The sequence below is a fragment of the Pan troglodytes genome, chromosome 5 (assembly GCF_028858775.2).
Source record: "Pan troglodytes isolate AG18354 chromosome 5, NHGRI_mPanTro3-v2.0_pri, whole genome shotgun sequence".
Taxonomy (NCBI): domain Eukaryota; kingdom Metazoa; phylum Chordata; class Mammalia; order Primates; family Hominidae; genus Pan; species Pan troglodytes.
The window spans coordinates 81,691,670-81,715,156 of NC_072403.2; the positions used below are offsets into that span (position 1 = coordinate 81,691,670).

General features: G+C 34.7%; 1 protein-coding gene and 1 pseudogene across 3 annotated transcripts in view; one reads left to right on the top strand and one right to left on the bottom strand.

Moving 5' to 3' along the window:
- LMBRD1 (LMBR1 domain containing 1) overlaps nucleotides 1-23,487 on the bottom strand; it is a 122,293-nt gene that overhangs the window by 53,282 nt on the left and 45,524 nt on the right. For all 3 annotated transcript variants that reach the window (XM_001136147.7, XM_063813155.1, XM_054686004.2), the window contains exons 5-7: nucleotides 21,358-21,425; nucleotides 14,117-14,205; nucleotides 10,273-10,346 (exon numbers count right to left, since the gene is read on the bottom strand). In XM_001136147.7, coding sequence (XP_001136147.2) covers nucleotides 10,273-10,346; nucleotides 14,117-14,205; nucleotides 21,358-21,425 — 231 coding nt within the window. The remainder of the gene's footprint in view (nucleotides 1-10,272; nucleotides 10,347-14,116; nucleotides 14,206-21,357; nucleotides 21,426-23,487) is intronic.
- LOC129144188 (glyceraldehyde-3-phosphate dehydrogenase-like) lies at nucleotides 17,937-18,869 on the top strand (annotated as a pseudogene).

Consider the following 23,487-nt stretch of genomic DNA (forward strand, 5'->3'; position numbering starts at 1 on the left):
CTAGACTTCACCACAATGCAATATATGCATGTCAGAAATCTGCACGTGCACCCTCTAAAATATATTTTTTAAAATTAAAAGCATATCGTTTATATTTTTAATATTAAATTCTATATCCTCAAAACATTGAAAAATACAAAGAATAAAGCCTATGGGAACCAAAGTACCTGATAGTTCCTTTAACATTTCCTTATAGGATTTTCCTATCCTTATTATCATTTTAACCTATTTAATTTGGTTATTCTAGTACTTCCATATTCTTTAAACATTATTGATAAAAAGTAACAGAATAATTTAAGACTCTGATTAATATATAGCATTAGATGATTATTTACCAATTCTCATTACTCATTGTATTAGTCCGTTCTCACATTGCTATAAAGAACTACCTGAGACTGGGTAATTTATAAAGAAAAGAGGTTTAATTGGCTCACGATTCCACCAACTGTACAGGAAGCATGGTTAGGGACGCCTCAGGAAACTTACAATTGTCGCAGAAGGCAAGGGGGAAGCCAGCATGTTATATGTTGCTGGAGCAGGAAGAAGAGAGTGAAGTGGGAGGTGCTACAGATTTTTAAACACCCAGATCTCGTGAGAACTCTATCCCGAGACAGTACTACGAGGATGGTGCTGAACCATTAGACACTACCCCGATGATCCAATCACTTCCCACCAGGCCACACCGCCGACACTCGGGATCACAATTCAACATGAGATTTGGGTAGAGACAGACAGCCAAACCACATCATTCATATTATTTTCATAATCCAATAGAATGTTGCTTTTTACAACAAAATGCCATGGCAATATTTTGCTAAACCCAGCTTATATGCAGGTATGTTTCCCTGTCCTCTCAACCACCTCCAATCTAGGCCTATTTGTCCTCAATGCTTGTTATTCTGTGTTGGATGGATTAGGTTCCCTGAATGCACTAACTGCAGTACTCGATACTGTTTCCCAAGGAACCTTTTGCTCTAGTCAGTATTAACAACATGGCCCTTATTTACAGTCTACTGTCAAACACAAGGCCTTCTGAATTATCCTAAACTGGTCTGCTGGTCTCAATTTCTACAAATCCATCTTCTACACTGTTTCTAAAGTGATCTCACTCTAATACCCAAGTCAATATATGGCATTCCTCTAATTAACATCCTTTAAGATTCTACAGGACTAATAAATGTATTTTTCAAAGCATTCTGGTATGAGTTCCTAGGAATCTGGAAAGGTGCCACTAGGGCCACTACAGAAGATAAGGCAGCTAGCCATGCAGGAATCTGCTGCTACTTTAACCAGAGCAATTCTACCTGTTCCCAACCTCTATATGTATACGAACATATAAAATTGTTTTAAAAAGTTGTTTTGCTATTCTTTTAATGAAAGGTACAATTATTGGTTGGTATTGGGAAAAGACTCTAATTAATGTAATTCTGCATATAAAGCACTTCATGACCTGATCCCTACCAACTTGTTAACTTTATCTCATGCTTCTGAATTGTTCATAGTTCTTAAAACACTACAATTTTATGCTACTTTAGGCTTTGTCCAACATACACATTTTATTCCATGTAGTGCCCTCATCTAGAATGCCCACCTTCTCATCTTATTTCATTAACAACTGTTAATGCCCTTCAGGTCTCGGTTTAATTACAATATGTCTGAGAAACCTTCCCTGACTTGTAAATGTCCCTTGCTTATAACTCAATTATAACGCATAGGTATATTAACATTATTCATCTGCACATTTGTTTTATCACTAGATCTGCCAAACTTGGCTGAACAGATTTCTAGGCCAGACTAATAACAACTACAGTAGACTATTTGGTATGTAATGACTAAGTCCCAATTCTTTTTCCTCCTACCTTTGTTTCAAGAACAAACATTTATTAAATTAATAAAATAATTTCTCCAAGAAGATAATAATTGACCAATAAGCTTTTAGGAAGAGAGAGCTCTTAATTCACACAAAGTTATTTCCTTAAATGGAATTGATATAACTATTAGAAGAGCTGAACTGAATTTCTAAATAGCTTAATTTAAAATATTTTATAAAATAAAAAAGTTTCTGGTAACAACTTGCGGTAACATAAGACCAGAACAAAACACTATCTTTAAATTTTTAATTGTCCGAAGACAACAAGTAGAAGAAAGGTGCCATCGTTTGGTTACCAAGCTTTTAGCTTGTTTTTGGATTGCATTTTCAATAATTATCAGGAAATTTAACTACAATATTTAGATTATGATAAGCTTGACATAGACCTTATATAAAACATTATAACTTTTAAGGTCTTTAAACAACAATCTTTTGAACTTCACGAACTTCACTTCAGACTTTTTTTTTAATGTACAAAAAGGCTATCCTTTTCAGAAACACAAAACTTTTATTACTTACTACTGCCCTCTAGTGAATTTCCAGAAAAAAAAAATCAGAAAACTAAAGAGATTGTATAGTTTAAAATGCTTCTATTAATAGGTTGGCCCTAATTGTCTCCAAATTTATTTTGACTTCCAAGAATAAATCACCAACTCTATTTGAAAACTAAAATGTTTTAAAATAATATATACAAACTACATTCCTAATAACTTCTTTTACCGCTCAGTTTAGAATGGCACGTTTTCTTTACATATCTCTCTCCTTTATCTGGAATGATGGTTTCCAACTCTGCAGGCCTTAGATTATTGTAAAGGGTCAACACTAAATACTACCTGTAGACTTAATAAATGTCTTCCACATATTTGTGAAATCTATTATTCAAAGATGTACATGCTATTATGATTAATGAAACAACACAGGTACTCAAGACTTTCCTTTTAAGTATTCACTGAGTCTAAGAGGTATATATTTTCTTACATTTAATATCAGTGAAATTTGGATGCATCTAAAAATTGAAGGCATCATATAATTGAAGGCTAGGCAGAAGCCATGACATAGTTGTCGCTACACGCACATTCACAAATTTGGTCACAGCAAGTTACATTACAGTCACTTCAGTTGAATTACATGCATTCTTGGTACAATTATCGAGTTTAATTGCCACTTATGTCTTAAAAGATAATATGATTTGACATTAAAGCAAAAAGTTAATGTGTAAGTCAGGAGAAAGAGAATGAAGATGCATCAGTAGTAAAGAAAATATTCATTAGAATAATGGGCATAATTCTGTATTTTCTTAAAAAGCAACAGTCAAGTGCTTCATAAGCTTAAGAAAGGAAGATACCCAAAACAGAAGCATTTTTCTGCTTAGGTATATGCAAAAGGACTCCCTTCTATATGGCAAGAGAAGAAACAACAACAAAACATCTTAAATTTACAGGATAGGTGTGTTGGCGGCTTCAAAGAAAATCCCAGAGATAAGAATAGGACACACAAGAAAAGCTGCACATCAATTCTCTTGATAGCATAAAAGACAATACACTTTTTTAGCTTCTGTGTATGAGCAAAAACATGTGAAACTTGTCTTTCTGAGCCCAGCTTATTTCACCTAACACACTGACTAAAACTAATGACTAAGAGAGTAGAGGCCGTTAAGGGTAGGGAGTAGGGAGGGGAGATGAAGAGAGGCTTGATTAATGGATACAAAAGTACAGTTAAATAGACAAAATACAACCTAGTGTTCGATAGATCAGTAGGGTGACTACAGTCAACAATAATCTATTGTATATTTCCAAATAGCTAGAAGAGAATAATTCAGATATTCCTGGCATAAAGATAAATGTTTAAGGTGATGGATATTCCAATTACCGCGATTTGATCATTACACATTATATGAACATCTTAGACTATCACATGTACCTGGAAAATGTGTATACCTATTATGTATCAATAAAAATAAAAGACAATACAGTTGGTTCCCATGTCACAATGGTTCAACTTAGGATTTTCATACTTTGTGATGGTATGAGACCATTCTTTTTTACTTTGAGTACAGTAGTCAATAAATTACATAAGAAAATATTTGATATTTTATTGTAAAATAGGCTTGGTGTTAGATAATTTTGTGCAACTGTAAGCTAATGTAAGTGTTCTGAGCATGTTTAAGATAAGCTAAACTAAGCTATTGTGTTCAGATAGGCTAAACTAAGCTATGATATTCAGTAGTTTAGGTGTATTAAATGCATTTTCAAACTTAAAATATTTTCAACTTATGATGGATTTAACAGAATGTAACTCCACTGTAAGTCAAAAACCATCTGTGTCGTATAGTAAAACATGAACATCAATAACCAATTCAAAAAGTGATATAGAATTCTCACACTCCAAATATAAAGTTTTAGGAATGCCTTTCATTTCATATTTTCCTTGTTATGAACGCAGATAAATCCAACAAATCTCACTCACTAAATATAAAACAAAGATTATAAATGATTAAGAAAAACTTGTCAGATTTTTCCTTATAGTGACACATAAAGTAATGGTGCACCTTACAATCGGTAGCGTATATTCAGTGAAATATGCTATCACATAGGCTGAGAAATTTGACTTTTAAAGGGAATTTCTTTCTCAAAATATTATTGAGAACCACTGCTGTGGTTCATAAGGTGTTGTAACATGAACTGAATGTTTGTTTTCCCCTAAAATTCGTATGTTGAAATCTAATCTCCAGTGTGATATTTGTAGGTGGAGTTTTCAAGAGATAACTGAGTCGTGAGGGTGGATCCCTTATAAATAAGATTAATGCCCTTATAAGAAGGGTCACAATAGAGCTTGCTTCCTCTCTCTCCCTGCTCTTTATCATATGAGCATAGAATGAGAAGACAGCCAACTGCAAATCAAGGAAGAGGGCCCTCACCAGACACCAGACACCTTGATGTTGTACTTCCCAGTCTCTAGAACCATGAGAAATAAATGTTTTTTGTTTGAGCCACCCAGTCTATGGTACATCTGTTATACTGACCTGAACTAAGACATGGAGGCAAACCAACATTTGATGGGTACAAGAAGAAAATATTAAATGTTTTATTTCTATATTTGAATCTTTATCACTTTAATGTTCTTTAACCTATTAGTTTATATTTTACATTAAATGTACAAAGATTAGCATAATAATATGTGAATATGTATTTATAATCATAAATATCCTGGTGGACATATTTAAAGTTTTATGGATAAAGGTATATAGTAAACAATTTAGCAGTCACTGCTTCTATAGGCAGTTCACTGGTCCATACGATACATTTTGCTGAAGACATCATTATTCAACATTTCCCCACTTGGTGGCACCAAAAAATTAGAACATCTACATATATATCCGTGCCTGTTAAGTTTTACTTTTTTAAATTTAATAAGTATCAATTCCCTTTCAATGTAAGCTTAAAATAATAGGCAAACTAATATGCTGTTTGACCTTCTTCTCCTAAAGCTCACTGTCCAATTATTTGGCATTCATTAATACAGGGTACAGTAGTCAGAATCAGTAAAATTTAAATAATCAACTAGTTTCAAAAATAAACAATAATACATAACTAAGAAATTCACACTTGACTGACACATAAGATAAAAAAATTTCTCTAGCCTCAATACAAAAAAAAAATTCAGTTACAAATTCCATAACAAACATGATTTTTACATTTCATATTATATTTAGGGTCAAAGTACTCAAGTATTAATTTCCCACTCTGGGTACTTTAATTAAGATTAAACCTATTCTAGTCCTAATGCATATTTTCTATACCCTCTTTCAAGCTGCCACAAGGAAAGTCCAGTTCTCAACCTTTTCCAAGGTAAGTTAGGAGAAAACTTTGTATCCCAACTACAAGCAAATATGATAATTATACTATTTAACTACCTATCTACAATAAAACCACATATCTATAAATTGTTGGTTTTCACTGAATTTTTACTAAAATTTCGGTAAGTATTATTGGCTCATTTTTACAGATGGGGAAGCTTGGGATCAGGTAATAGATTTTAAACAAACTCAACATTCACGACCAGAGCTCAGCTATACACACCATGATGCCCCTCTTGAACAGGGTATCATCTACCATCCTCTTCCCCTCCCTCTATACACCATAGGTATTAAAACTGGCCAAATCATGGCTTGGCAGCAAAACCTGAGCTTTGAGTACTTGTAGTGCTATTCGAATGATATTATCTCTCTATCCACACTCCCCCAACCCCAACTAACCACCATTCAATTATGAATGCCTTTTTGACTTACCTTTGAATAAGAAATATTCTCACTGATCATGATACAACTGCTTTTTGCATTTGGTTTATTTTCACTGAGAGAGGAAAGAGGTGGGAACTATAGTTTGAACCATATGAAACTTTGAATATTCAACTGTTTAAGCTAATAGTGACTATTAAGTGGCCAGTAGATTCCAAGACTTGGTGGATTATTTAATTAAATCCTCACTACTTTATTACTTAAATATCATACCACTATAAAGATGAAGAAATTTAGATGGGAAAGTAGGTCAGGAGGCCCATGGACTTGAGATCCACATTTCAGCCTCTCCACACCAATTATTATAATTTTATTATTTATGCTGCTTAAAGAAAACAAATAACTGCTAGGAAGTTGGATCTTAGTGGGCTGTTACATCAGAATCTCTCCCTTGGCCTTAGGCCTTAAGTGGCCCCTCTCTACCTATTTAGCAACTCTTCTATGTGTTCCTGGTTCCCACCCTCAATCCCATTATAAGGTCCTCTGGTTGTTTTATCAATATCCTTCAGCCCAGCCCTCTATACAGTAAATCATCACATAACGTCATCAATGGATTCTTGGAAACTGGGACTTTAAGTGAAATGATGTATAACAAAACCAATTTTTTTTTTTTTTGAGACGGAGTCTCGCTCTTGTCTCCCAGGCTGGAGTGAAATGGCGCAATCTCGGCTCACTGCAACCTCTGCCTGCCGAATTCAAGCGATTCTCCTGCCTCAGTCTCCCGAGTACCTGCGATTACAGGAGCCCACCACTAAGCCCGGCTAATTTTTGTATTTTTAGTAGAGATGGGGTTTTACCATGTTAGCCAGGCTGGTCTCAAACTCCTGACCTCAGGTGACCCGCCCACCTCAGTCTCCGAAAGTGCTGGGATTATAGGCGTGAGCCATTGTGCCTGGCAACAAAACCAATTTTACTACAGACTAATTGACGTAAACAAGAGCTAACTTCCTATTGCATATTTCTGGTCACAAGAACATCACCAAACTTCTAAATAAAGATTCAAAGCACTTCTAATATTAAATACTGAAATAAATGTAAGCTCTACATACATTTAGGAAAGATTAATAAAAACAAAATACTCAACTTTTGGTGAATTAGTGAGTGACGATGGTTGTGGTCATAGTGGGTTAAATTAAGGAATAAATGTTTGCAAAGTGAAAATTATAAAGAGCTCCTCCTACCACCACACAGTTCAAAAACAAAAACAAAGAAATAACAATGTTGGGCTAGCTGAACGTTTTTGTATTGCAATTATTGTTATTGCATTCATTTACTCATTCATTTTCCAAGCCACTTATTCTTAGTTCAGGGTCACGGGTGGCTGGAGCCTATCCCACCAGCTCAGGTTGCAAGGCAGGAACCAACACTGGACAGGATGCCATTCCAACTGCAGGGTGCACTCACACATACCTACACTAACTCCTACTGGCACAATTTCAGACATACCAATTCACCTAATACGCATATCTTGGGAATGTGGGAGGAAACCAGAGTACCCAGAGAAAACCCACGCAGACATGGAAACAACATGCAAACTCCACACAGTGGCCCTAGCCAGAAACTGTTCTTTTTTCACATCAACATTATAGGAAAACAACATGAAAAAAAAAAAAGATGTGATTTGAGGACCTGCTGTATTCTAGAAAAGTGAAGTTCTTTTAAGGATAGCTTAACCAATTCAGTATGAATATTATGTCAGTTTAATTGATTTAAATAATTTTCAAAGTTTCCATTTAAATATAAAATATTAGTTTAAAATGTTTCTTTCCAATAATATCATTCCTACAAAGAAGCTCTCTTTCAAATAGTTTTAGTAACATCTTATTTTCTCCACTCCCACTCGCTACCCTCATAGCTTATTTAATTCAGAGCCACCAGAGTGATACTGTTAAAATGTTTGTCAGAGCCCACGACTTTTCCATTTAAAAACTTCCAGGGGCTTCAAATCTCAATCAGTATAAACTTCAAAACCCTAACTGTGGACTATAAAGCTCACATGACATGGCCTCTTGCTACCTCTCAATGAAACTTTTACTACTCCCCCTTGTCAACTGAATTCCAGCCACAACGGCTTTGCCTCCTTGCTAGTATCTGAATATAGCATGTATGTGCCCACCTCAGGATCCTCACACTTACTCTTCTGTCATGGCTTACTTTCACTTCATTCAGGTCTCTGTTCAGATGTTAGAAACTATTCCTGATCTTTACAGTAGTCTCAGCCTCTACTACTGTCTATCTCCTTATGCTGCCTTATTTTTCCTCATAGTATCTACCAATTGACCACTGGGAGACACATCTCCACGCATCTTTCATTTCTGCATATTTTGCAAGCCAGGAGCTAACTGACCCCCCCCTCCCCACCCGCCGACCCACCACTTTTTTTTTTCTGTACTATCTTTTCAAAGATCTTTGTATAGCAAATAGTCTTGGTAGATGCAGAAAATATCTTTCCCTGGAGCAAAGGACAGGCATGCTTACCATCCATTATAAAAGATTCAGCTTCCCTAAGCTCAGGGTTCCTCTTCTACAATACACTCTATTATGTGCAGGTCTCATCTAGTTCTCTCCCCATTGCCCTAGGGGAACTGGGACTCCGGGAACCAACACACAAAAAAGTTGATCCTATGGCTACTGCTATTGCTGTGAGTAGAAGTCTTACATCTTCAGTTGTCATCCACAAAACTGGCAGGTTACAAGTAGGGTAAATATCCTAGGTCCTTCATAGTTCTTGACATTGACATTACATATTGAATTTCTCTCTATTTTTTTCTCCTGACTTATGTTTCATTGATTGCTATATCCTCATTTCTCTATAGGTTTCAAAGCACTTTTACAAATGGTATCATTTGACCTTCAAAAATCCCTGTGGAACATTTTCTATTTCCATTTAATAGGGAAGACACTGATCCAGAAAGGTTAAAGGACAAACCCAAGATTAGCATAACAGATCAGTCACAGAATAATAGCAATTAAAATCCAGGTCTAATTCCTAATTTGTTATTAACTTGTGACTACTTCTTAAAAGACAACTACTATGCTGTACATTCTGTGAGATAGAAGGATAATCACCCACTTAATATTAGATGACAAATTCCTTATGTGGTATCACATAAAAACACAAAAATTTCAATGAATAATAAAACTGAGTACCCAAATAAGCACCTGTAAGATATTGAAATGTATGTCTTTTGGGGTTCTTTTATTATACATTATGGCACGTGAATGATCATGTGACAAAACTAAATTCTGCTCTTACGATAATAGCCATTTCGTTTATGTCTAAAGGAAGACATCTTAAGAAAATACCCAAAAATGTTTCCTTTGTAACCAGAATTTTCATCTTTGCAAGAATTAAGAGTGCTTCAACATAAACTTCATTAATCTGAAAGGTTCCAGATAATATTAATGCTGCTTATACAACTCTCAAGATAGGTAATAAAGAAGCATTTATTACTAGCTTTTTATCTACAATGTGAGCAAAAGACTCAAAGAGAAGTCTGTATACAACTTGGTCAGTCATTTATAATTCACACCTTACCACTTCCAGGAAGACTGAGGGGGAAAAAAGTCTGAGAGTATAAGAATAGATTTCATATAAAAGAGAAGTATCAAGTTATATAAAATATCTGATTTTAAAAGCCCTATATCCCCAAGTAGAGTAAATCTGCAAAATCAGTAATAGATATGGTCTATGGTTCAGAGTTCTAATATGCTTATAAATCTATTAATATGCTTATATTATATATTATATGCTATTATAAATCTATTAATATGCTTATAAATCTATAGGCATATAGATTTATAAGCATATCAGATAATATTATAAATCTATTATATAGATTTATAAGCATAGATTATTATAACAGTATATAACCACCTTCAAGGTTCATAAGTTATAAAATTTCTGATTTTGAAATTGCACAAATACAGCTAAAATGATGATGGCTAAGTAGTTAAAATTTTACCCTTAAGTAAAGAAAACTGAAGAAAAATTGAAAAAGAATCAAAATATTATAAAGGAAAACAGAATAAAGTTTAATAAATTACTAAGGTAAAAAATTGTTTTATAAGGCAATTTTAACTCAATTATCCCCATTTCACTTACTGTGTAAGTTATAGCTGCCAACATTCCAATCAAGGTCAGAGAACTGATAGAAAATGACAATGCAGCTAAACCATCTGTGAAGAAAGAAAAACTGTTAAAAATGTACATATATACTACTCAAATCCTTATATTTAGCAAATCAACATAGAAAGCTGAGCTGCTTACACATTTTGAAGAAATAAAAACCAATATGTATTACTGTATTCTTGAAGTGCTAACTCCAAGTGGAGAAAAGAGTTTCTAAAGGACTCTTTAAAAATTGATTTGTAAAAAATCTTTCTGACTAGCTGAGATTTTCTTTCCTTCACCTCTTAAAATTAAGAGGAAAATTACTGGCTAATTATTGGGCCCAAAAAGAGATTAGCAAAATATCAGATGCTCAAAAGGTGATTAAAAAGATCACATGGCCTTTCTCAATGGCAGACCCTGAGAAATAACATTTCATAGGAAAGCCACTGACCTTGACTCTTTTTCCCTTCTCCCCTCAGTCTTGAGACTTCCAGTTTCTTTGTTCTTAATTTTCAAATTGGTTCTTAATAGATAATCAAAAACTAAAATCTTAATTAAAGATTTATTTCACTTTTTACCTTGAAAGGACAAGCTTGCCTACTTGGCAGAAAAATAAAAGCAAACACAACAAGAAAATAGGTTTAAAAATACACACACACACACACACACACACACACACACACACAAAATACTACGCTAACGCATTGGATTTAGGAAATTATCTAAAGGCAGGTCAAAGAGTGAGGGGCAGGAATGACACTTTCACATAAATATATCAAATTATGTAATAAAATAGTATGCAAATTTGAATATTCTTAGGTAGGAGCAACACTTTTTCCAGTTTTAATACAGGTCCTATTAGGCCTGTATTGAGCGAGTTTAAATGCAAGTCCTGTGGAATCAAATACAAAGTTTTGATTAATTTAATGTATTGACATTAATCTTTTATGAGTACTAATAAAATTATCATGATCTATCATCTTAAAACTCATGTCTCAGTTTTGTATAACACATAAAGAGGGCATATTATTAACAAATTCACAATCACGCAAGGCAAATTTTTAAGCCTTAATTTTTTAAAACTACTTTTTATCAAATCAAAGACATTTTGATGCTTTTACTTTACTGATCATACCAGAAGTATCAAGAGAAGGTGTTTATACAACTAGGAGGGGTCTGACATCTGGCTGATAATTTTAAGGTACTATCACTTGTAAAATGTATCTCCAAAACAGCGATGTAAAAATCTGAAAAATTATGTGTCTTAGAAATGGTAAAATAGACATGCTGACATATTTGGCCAATCAAAATGTTAATATTACTCATAGTCAAAATCATCTGAACCAAATAACTCAAAATTGATCATTATTAATTATTCCCATTTGGGTAAAAGATGAATTAATGTGTGCTGAAGATACCTGAAGATGCATTCTCTTTATATGTTAGGGGGTCTATGATCTGGCTACATATATCTTTATGATATAATAAATAAATCCTATTGTAAACAAGTTGTAGTATAGTCAAAATGCATTACTCTGCTGCAATAAAAAGGAACTACTAATACAAATGAATTTCAAAACATTATTTCATGAAAGATGCCAGGTATACACAAAAAAGAATCATTAATAAATGGAATCAGAATTCTACTTACAATATTCAAAAAAAGCAAAACTAATATAACTAATATATAGTGGCAGAAATTATAACAATGGTGCCTCTAATGGGAGATGATATTAACTGAATGGAATACTGCGAAAAAATTGCTGGAGTGATGGATGTGTTCTACCCCTTGACTGCAATCAGTTACAATGACTATATACATGTGTCATAAGATCTACGCATTTTACTACATATAAACCATTTTTTTAAAAAAGGTTATATAGGCCGGGTGCAGTGGCTCATGCCTGTAATCCCAGCACTTTGGGAGGCCAAGGTGGGCAGATCACAAGGTCAGGAGTTCGAGATCAGCCTGGCCAATATGGTGAAACTCCATCTCTACTAAAAATACAAAAATTAGCTAAGCGTGGTGGTGGGTGCCTGTAGTCCCAGCTACTCAGGAGGCTGAGGCAAGAGAATCGCTTGAACCCGGAAGGCAGAGGTTGCAGTGAGCCACGATCACGCCACTGTACTCTAGCCAGGGTGACAGAGCAAGACTCCGTCTCAATCAATCAATAAAAAGGTCATATACCCTTGATGGCTGAAAAATGCAATGCAAGGAGGTGGGATGAGAGACGAAAGGACTAAAAATTAAGAATAGTTGGGTAAATGTTTTGGACTTAGACAGCTCATCGAGAGTGATAAGTAACGTATTCTAGAATATGGTGTTTAACACTGGGAGACAAAAAAAATAAAGACTAAAGAGAATGGAATTACAAAAAACAGAATAATGCTACCTATCTAATCACCAATTCAAGTTATACTAATACTCAAAGTATAACTTATGAAATAATGTTTAGGGTAGAAGAGTAGTTACTCAAGATATCTAAAGGAGTTAACTCCAAGAAAAGAAGCCATTAATTTATCAGCAATAGAATCAAGGTACATAAATCTGACAATTCAGTATTAGTAGATGCCAGGCCTGCTACCCTTATTCTTGCTGGTATCAGCAAGATATTAATGAATCACAATTTACAACATGAGATCTTAAGTGGAAAGCAAGAAAATTAAGAACTCATACAGCAGACTGCAAGACTTAATTTAATCATCGTTTAGTATTGTACCTGGGTAAAAAGAAAGAAGTGCTGATTAAAGAATGTACAGTACCTATTAGAATAGTCAAAAAAGCAATTTTTCTGCATAGTATTTATAGAATTAAGTACACTAGGTATCTTTGAAAATAAGGTTACTATGTTCAAATGCACAAGGAATTTTGAGTAATATGATACACAATATTTTAATATCACTTTCTAATGCCAGTTATTTTTTCAATGATTAAGCAATTTTCTTAACCTAATCTGTGAGCCTTTTTTTTTCTGTAAAAACCTAGGTCACACAGAGTAAGTTAAGAAAAACTTCTAGAAAAGCAATGCCAAAATATTTTGATGAGGTAAATTTATAATAAAACATTTAATTCATATAAAACCTCTGTAATTTATATTTTATATAAAAGATGATTTAATCTCAAACAAAAACATAAGGTTCTCTCTTACTAATTAAAAATAAAATCTAATATATCCAGTACATTTCTTTAACATATTATTTTATATTATCCTAAGTGAATTAAAAATCACATAGAAATTATAAGAGCCTCACTGCTAAAATACTTTGAAGATTAAATTTTCTTTCAACATGGTAATTTTATAAAGAAGTCAAGAAAATAGCTACATAATAGCTAGATGGCTAAAAGCAAGCCTTAAGAATGCAACACTTCTAATGTGTCTAGCATTAGGTTCAAAATGACGAGTTAGAAAAACTGTGGGGTTAAGTTCTTTTTCTTTTTTGAGATGGAGTCTCGCTCTGTCTTGCTCAGTCCCCCAGGCTGGAATGCAATGGCGCAATCTCAGCTCACTGCAACCTCCACCTCCCAGGTTCAACTGATTCTCCTGCCTCAGCCTCCCGAGCAGCTGGGATTACAGGCGCCTGCCACTGCACCCAGCTAATTTTTGTATTTTTAGCAGAGACGGGGTTTGGCCATGTTGGCCAGGCTGGTCTCAAACTCCTGACCTCGTGATCCACCCCCCACTCCTCGGCCTCCCAAAGTGCTAGGATTACAGGCATGAGCCACCACGCCCAGCTGGGGTTAAATTCTTAACAAAATACAAATAAACTGCTTCTCAAAATTCCAAAGTATCAGGAAATATAAGCTACTATGTTTTTTTAAAAAAACAATACTTACGACTACTTCCAAGTTCTTCAAATAGGGACTTCACTTTTTCCCACTCTGTAGAATTTTTGTTATTGGGAACATTCAATGGAACAAAGGCACTACAAAAGAGAAAATAATTGTTTTAATATCTTTAAAGATAAAAAGTTAAATGGTTTGAAACTCAAATTATTTTTCTCCAAAACAATAAATAAATAAAATCTGTACTATGCACAGAGGGGAGTGAAAAGTTTCTTATCTATGCATTTACTTCATTGCAAATTTGTTTTAATAGCTGTATTACTGCATTCAGAAAAATTAGTTTCCTTTGTAATCCCGTATGTTTTTTGCACTTAAAATACTTTATTATACTTTAATAAAGCTGGTAAAAAAACAAAAAATTAATATATAATATTTTGAGAATGGACCACAGGTTTAAAACGATCAAAACAATCCACAAAAAAGGTTAAGGACATCTGTATTAAATCAGTAAAGCAGAATGTAAACATATGCAATTATTTAAGAAACAAAAGAAATACATTAGAATAAACAGTAAATGTCTCACTGTGGAATCGCGAGTGATTATTACTTTCTTATTAGTATTTTTCGATTAATATATCTTTCAAGATTCTATCCAACAGACACAGTGAAAGTAGTTTCTATTTGTTTTTCAACCCACAGGTGAAAAGGAACTGTAGAAATAATAGAGACAGCTAGCATCCTAGGACCTGCTCTATGATCTTAGACTGGGAAAAGATAGAATAAATAAATGTGCACTTTATTATCTAGCCCATATCAATAACAAGAAGATAATCAAGAGATTAAGGTAAAGAGCTGGGTATCCCTTAGGTTGTATATGTGTAGGAACAAACAGGAGTAGGAAGTAACTCTAATACCACGTCCTTCCCAACCTAATTTTAAGTGTAAGCAAAGTGATAAGATTTATCCTCTGTTGTAAAGAGGAAATGAATTAGTTCAATAATATATTAAGGTACCTGCTCTAATAATGTTTTCATGTAAAACAAAGTAATTATTCTAAAATTTTCTTTTTAATTAAAAAAATCCCTATTTCCTGTTGCTACTGATAACTCTTATTTAAAAAATGACTGGGCACAGCATGTCAGGGGGTTACTTAAATTTCTAACTATCTGCATTGACTTCAGTTTACTATATTCTTCTTAATCCTAGAGACTTATTTCTCACCACTTTTAGAAAAAAAAAAGTGCTTATAGGCATAGAGCAATAAATGTAGAAAGTTTATTATTTGTTGCCCCAGGTATGAAATCAAACAAATGAAAGCAGAGGTGTGGAATCAAGAAATAAAATTATGACATTTTTGTATATTACACATCCATAACAGAAATATAAACTAAGCAAGAAAAAACTACCCATATGATATTCCTTTATTTGGACAGTTTGTTCTGGATATCCCAAAAAGTATGCTCTGAACTTGTTAGCTGGGAATAACCAATCTGTGAGAGTGGGAAAACAAAAATTTCTATGTTGTACAAAATACCACCCATCATACTATTAAAAAAGAAATATGTATTAGGATATCTAAAAATAGCATTCATTCTCATAGGGTTCAATATGCAATATTCTAAAACTCAGTATGTCAGTTTTAGGTAATCAAAGATATTGTACAGAAAGAGAATAAAATTAATTAACCCTTGCCCTTGATGACACACGTTCAACTACTGAGCAGAATTATCTAGCAGTTCAAATAGAGTAACACCAGAGGGAAACTTATATAATCAAAAAAACTAAAAAGACTAAGTTAAGTGACCCACACTACTATCAGAATGACTTCAGGAAAATACTTTGAAAGCATCCATCAGAGAGTTAAACATTTGAGCACTTAGTATTTTAGGTATAAACGAAAGCACAAATTCAAAGCAGGTTCTTAAATTACTTTACCATCAGGATTTTACAATCTAAAAAACAGACCTAAAATATTTTCACATAAACTAAGAAAACATCCATAAGTAGAACTCAAAATATGGCAAAGGCACTATTTAATCAACACAGACCCTGGCCTTAATTCTGCAGGACACTGATGAACCAGGCTTTCCTCTTTCAATGGAGCTGAGGTAGGGGAAGAAGATCCAGAGGGCAGAGCAGCACCTGACTGGTATAAAAGCATGTCAACCTTTTAACCACCAGAAGGAATAAACCACTGTTCATTGACCAAATATCAGCCCTATAGACAAAGATCTATAAAGAAAAAGAAATACCTCCCAACAGATGAAAAGGCAATTGAAGTCCAATAAAGTTATAATATAGATATATCAGTTCTGAGGAAAGAAACAGCAGTTAAAATTATCAGGTATACTAAGGCATTTACTAAAGTATCAGGTATACTAAAGTATACTAAATGAAATGGTGATGACATTAAAGTAACCGAGAGTTAGAATACAATGCGATTTGTGTGGTAGAAAGGTGCACATACTTTTAAAATCTCAGCCCTTCTAAAAAAAATGTATACAGAGCACCTCAGCTTCCAAAAACACAAAGTACTAGATTAAGCCATTTATGCCTATTGTTCCATTATTGGAATACTAAGCTTGTGAGAGTTATTTATATTTTACTACTCAAGGTCATCACCAAGGTCTGATTTTTCACCAAAAAAATTTGCAACCTCTGGCATAAATGGGTTAAAATACAAACTACAGCCTAGTAAGATTATACTTTTCCCTCATGCCCTTGAAAATAACAAAACTAAAAAACTGCTTAGTAAAAATATTTCCTACCCAATCTGATTCATTGAATTAACTTCACACACATTATCTCTTCAGAAACAGACAAAGGAAAAGCTAATGAATTTCAGTAGATATGAAATGGAAATGATGAATTCAGCATAACTGAAAATAAGATGCTCACTTCTTACACTCCATCACCAAGTCAATTCATATTTATCTTCCAAATAGTTTATGTTTCTTCCTCTCTGTTCTCTTTGTAACCACTGTAGTTCCAATGCTCACCTGAACTTATATAATGGCTACTTAACTGATCTTCCTACCTACTATTTACATACCACTTCTCCAACCCAACACCCCAAATCCTCTTGCAATACATCCTTCACAGTGCTGTAACTCTTTTTTTTTTTTTTGAGACGGAATCTCACTCTGTTGCCAGGCTGGAATGCAGTGGCACAATCTCAGCTCACTGCAACCTCTGCCTCCCGGGTTCAAGCCGTTCTCCTGCCTCAGCCTCCAGAGTAGCTAGGATTACAGGCGCGCACCACTATGCCCAGCTAATTTTTGTATTTTTAGTAGAAGTCACCATGTTGGCCAGCATGGTCTCGATCTCTTGACCTCGTGATCCACCTCCCTCGGCCTCGCAAAGTGCTGGGATTACAGGCGGGAGCCAACATGCCCAGCCCACAGTGCTGTAACTCTTAAAGCAAAGTCATACATATTTATTTTCATGCATTCATTTACACAAATATATACACATCTTCACTGTCTTTCAATTACTGGGTAGGACAAAATTAAAAATTTCTTAAACATGGCACGTAAGACCCAGAGTCTACTTACCTGGCTAATGTCATATCCTGTCACTTGCCCACAGGAACACCTGAAACATCATATTACCCTTCCTTTTTTGAGGGGAGGGGAAATCTAAATTCACATCACACTTTTTATGTCATTCTTCAAACACTCCATGCTAACCTCAGCCTCCCAGTTAATATATTTTATAGACTGAATTGTGTTCCCTAAAAATTCATATGTTGCTGGCTCTCTGCTCCCCCATTCTACAGAAAGCCTCGTCTTCTCAGCATCACCAGACACATTACTGAGACATCATGGTGAAAGTGAAGGCCAGACTACATGGATTTGGCCATAGTGGTGCCTGGTCACCAGAGCTCCTTTTAACTCTGGCAAAGTGAATATTGTTGCCATCACTGACCCTTCAGTGACCTTCACTACACGGCCTAAATGTTCCAGCACGATTCCACCCATGGCAAGTTCTAGGGCACTGTCAAGGCTGAGAACTGGAAACCTGTCATCATTGGAAATCCCATCACCCTCTTACAAGTGCAAGATTTCACCAAAATTAAATGGGGTGATTTGGGCGCTGATTATGTTGTGGAATCTACCAGCATCTTCACTACCATGAAGAAGGCTGAGGTTCACTTAAAGCAGGGAACCAAAAGGATCCTCATCTCTGCCCATTCTGCTGATACCCCCATGTGATGGGCATGAACCATGAGAAGTACAAAAATGGCATTAAGATGGTCAGCAATGCCTCCTGCACTATCAACTGCTTAGCCACCCTGGACAACTGGGGCATCATGGAGGGACTCATGACCACAGTTCATGCCATCATTGGCACTCAGAAGACCATGGATGGCCCCTCTGGGATATGGTGGTGTGACAGCTGTGGGGCTCTCTAGAACATCATCCCTGCCTCTGTGTTGCCAAAGCTGTGTGCAAGGTCATCCCTGATCTATAGGAAGCTTACTGGCATAACTTTCCATGTTCCCACTGCCAATATGTTGGTTGTGGACCTGATGTGCCATCTGGAGAAACTTGCCAAATATGATGACATAAAGAAGATGGTAAAACAGGCATTGGAGGGTCCCTTCAAAGGCATTCTGGACTACACTGAGCAACAGGTTGTCTCCTCCAACTTTACTAGTGATACTCATTCCTTCACCTTTGATGCTGGGGCTGGCACTGCCTTCAACAACCACTTTTTCAAACTCATTTTCTGATATGACAATGAATTTGGCTACAGCAACAGGGTGGTGGAACTCATGTTCCACCTGGCTTCCAAGGGGTAAGAGCCCCTGGATCACCAGCCCCAGCAAGAACACAACAGGGAGAGAGAGGCCCTCAGCTGCTGGAGAGTCCCTGCCGCACTCAGTCCCTTACCACACTGAGAATCTCCCCTGGACACAGTTTCTGTGTCAGACCCCCTGAAGAAGGAGGGACCTAGGGAGTACCACCTTTGTCATGTACTATCAATAAAGTCCCCTGTACTTAACTCTCCAAAAAAAAAAAAAAAAAAAAAACAAGATCCATATGTTGAAGCCCTAACCCCCAATGTAATGGTATTTGGATATAGGTCCTTTAGCAAGGGAATTAGTGTTAAATGAAGTCACAAGGGTGGGGCCCTAATCATCCCATGGCATTGGTGAGGAAGAGACACCAGAGAGTGCTCCTTCTCTCTCCTCCACCCTCTCACTCTCCCCCTCCCCTTCTCCCTCTGCAAGCACAAAGGAAAGGCCATGTGAAGACAGAGTAAGAAGGTGGCCTTCTATAAGCCAGGAAGAGAACTCTCACCAGAAACCAAATTTGCCAGCACCTTTAACATAGACTTCTAACCTCCAGAACCATGAGAAAATAAATGACTGTTATTTAAGCCACCCAGTCTATGATACTTTGTTATGGCAGCCAAAGCAGATGAAAACATTATACATGTTATTCATCTTTTTTATTTGTCAAGTCAGCTGACCAATTCCCATTCCTTCGAATCTCAACTCAAATATTACTTCCTCTTAGATCTCCTGATTCTGCAATGCAGAGTAAGAACCTGCTCCTCTACCATCAACATCTGGTATGTATCTCCTATCAGAGCACTTAAACACTGTAATTAAAGGTATGTATCTGCATGCCTCCACAATGTAAACCTAGAGGACAGAGACCATGGTCTTCTACCTTTAGCCCCAAGATCTAGCATAGTATCCAACACATAAGTGTTTCAAAAATGTGTGAGCTACATGAATTAGTTAAATCTAGATCTCAGCTTTGCCATAAAATTATCTAGTTTTATTAGCAAAAGCATATCACTTAAAAGAAACTCTGAATATGCCACCTTCAAAAATATTTCAAGACCCTTTGTCAATCAGTTAACTTAAATGCACACCTCATTCAAATATTTACATATGATAATGAGAACACTGTCCTAGATGGCTGAAATGCTAATAGTCTTTAATTCACTATTTTCTTATTCTGACTGTTGCAAAGATTTGTAGTTTTATTGATGATTCTCACTCATGTTCTAAAATAGGAGTTGGCAAACTATTGGCTGCCTGTGTTTATAAATAAAGTTTTCCTAGAACACAGTCATGTTCTTTGTTTATGTATTGTCTATGATTACTTCTGAGCTACAAGAGAGACACAAAGACCATACAGACAATAAATCTAAAATACTTACTATCTATGCTTTAAGAAAAGTTTGCTGATTCCCGCTCCAGATAATTCAGGTTTGCATACAAGGGACCTCGATGTTAACAAGGGAAATTAACATAAGTAGATTTGGCTTTCTTTAAAAAGCCAAAAAAATACTTTAGAAATATACTCCAGAGCTAAAATACATAGAAAAACCACTAAAAAAAGTGCTTACAAAAAGTACTCTTTTTCATGACACATCAAGGCAGGTAAAAAGAATTGAAAATATGACTTGACTATAAAACACATGCATCCTAAGAACTCCTGGAACTACAAAAAGTTCAAGAATTTTATTCCCATTACTCAACAATTTTATTCCCATTACAAGTTACATGTAATAAGTAATTTTTTTATTTATGGAAAGTTATTTATTGAAAATTGTGAGACTAAATTATAAACAGAAACTTTAAAAAATTTATTAACTCCTAATATATTTCCTAACATAAAAAATGAGACTAATGACCTATTTTTAACAAAGATAAATGTCTTCCATTAACAAGGATAAATTTTAAAAGTACAAACAAATAAGCAAAATCTTACTGATATTAGTATAAAAACAAGAAGAATTAAGAAAGGGAATTCATTGACAAAGATTTAAAAGACAGGGTCAAATCTGAAAAGATGCACAGATAAGAATTTTCATCAAAGTGTTATTTACAATGGGGAAACATAAATGTCTAAGCAGTCATCACTAGAAGATCAGTTAAATACATTTTTGTATCCTTAGAAGGAAATGCAGTATAGTCAAAATTGATGGAGCTACACTTACTATCCTGCAGAGATGCCCACAATATGTTAACAGGAAGATTACCAAGAATTATATAAAACATAATCACATTTGTGTAAAAAACATGTAGAATGCATGCAAGAAGGGAGGTGAACTCCACATGCATTCAAGCACATAAAAATGTCTAGATGAAACAACATAGACAAAACTTTAAAATTGTGGCTATTGTTCCTTGGAGATTTAGAGAGTGGATTGTTCTTTTTTCTTACATTTTTTTCTTTCCTAGATTTTTCTGAATGATCCTTTTATTTTTATTTTTCAAATAATTCTATTTCCATTTCATGGTTAAAAAAAAAAAAATCAAGACTTACCCAACTAAAAGAAGCAGTGCACAAATCACAACAAATCCCAAAGTATACTTGAGTGCCGTTTTAATTTGCTGGATGCCAAGGAGAAAAAAATATAACATTTAGCAAGCCCTTTAAAATATAAAATATTCTTGCAACACTTTAACAGTACCTTCACATCAGATACATTCTTACACTCAATATTGAAACGAAGGTTGAGAAACAACCTTAAAATTTAAAGAAAACAGGTATACTACATCTTAAGTATCTTTGCAAAATATGAGATTTTTTAAATCTTTTCAATAGTTAGGCCCTTGTAAAAACCAATCCACCTAAAGCATAGTTAATTCTCCAGTAGGCATCTTTAGTAAAATTATCAGAATATGTAATAAAATATTCCCCCAGACAGCAATCAGAATCTACAATGCCCCAACCCAATTCATCAAAATGGTTTATAACAATAATAAACACAACATACACGTTTGTGTTTGAGTATATACATGAGTATATATTAAATATATTTGTATATATACATACTCATATATACATATATAAGTATATATACACATATACATACTCATATACATATGTAAGTATATATACACATATACATACTCATATATACATATATAAGTATATATACACATATACATAAATATATGTGCATATATACTTACATACATTAATATATATTTTATACATATATAACATATATCATGCCAGGCACTGATAAGAACGTCACATATGTTAACTCATTTAATTCTCATAATAACTCTAAGATAGGTTGTTCTCATCTTTAGACATAAGGAAGCTTAAGTCCAGAGAAGTTAATAATCTGTCCTAAGGCACATAGGTCATAAGTGATTAAATAAGTACTTAAGACCAGGAACTTGGGAATTTAAAAACCATGTTTTGCTTGGTGCTTATAATATACTCTAAAGGCTAAGAAAAGCAAATAAAGACAAAGCTGGACATTCTGAATACGAATAAAAAAGTTAATAATAATTTCATTTTAAATCGGTTAGAAATAACATTTGTCCTCTCAGACTAACGAAGTATCTAAAAATCATCTTTTAAAATCTGAATTAATGTTTCACATAGTTCTTATTCACAAAAGGGGTAAGATATTCTTTAGGAAAAAAACTAAAGAAAAGGTAAAGAAGATCCTAAGGTCAACCAAAGGGTAGAAGAATGTGCACTTTGGAAGAAGTGAAAGAGAACGCACACATCTCGTGGAGATTTTATCAAATTTGTAACTAGCTACCTTACTTTACATACCTTGGTTTTTCCAAATATAGAGTAAAATAGTATCTGCAAATAACAATTTTGACTCTCTTCATAAATATTTAAATATCTAATTTTTTTTCTAGGAGTCATTTAAAATACTCTTAATTTACTTGCTCCTAATCTTAATGCAAATGCTCTTGAAGTTTTAAGCATGATTAAGCATGATGCTAGCTTTTGACTTAATACATTTATTTCTGTATTTAAATACAAATGTAAACAAGGTATAAAACAAAATCCTATAAGTCAAAAAGATAAGACATTTAGTCTTATTGTATAACTGTTCCCCTAAATTACAGTGTTCGATTTTGACATATACCTTTTAACATATATTTTTTTCTTTGACCTATTAATTACTACATATTAATAGATTTCCTGATTTTTAGTCATGCATGCAATTGAGAGACAGGCCCAACTCGGTTATATAATATCAATATATTTCTAAGATGCTCCTGAATTATATTTACTATTATTTTAGTTGTTTATACCAATACTTAAGTGATAATGGTCGGCAGTTCTGAACATGGATGTATGCTGTATTTGTCAAGTTTTTAAAAAGTCGGTCTTTTTTTTTTCTGAGACGGAGTCCCGCTCTTGTCGCCCAGGCTGGAGCGCAGTGGAGCGATCTCGGCTCACTGCAACCTCCGCCTCGCGGGTTCAAGCAATTCTCCTGCCTCGGCCTCCGGAGTAGCTGGGATTACAGGCCCTTGCCGCCATGCCCAGCTAATTTTTGTACTTTTAGTAGAGACAAGGTTTCGCCATGTTGGCCAGGCTGGTCTCTTAACTCCTGACCTCAGGTGATCCGCCCGCCTCGGCCTCCCAAAGTGCTGGGATTACAGGCGTGAGCCACAGCGCCTGGCCAAAAAGAAA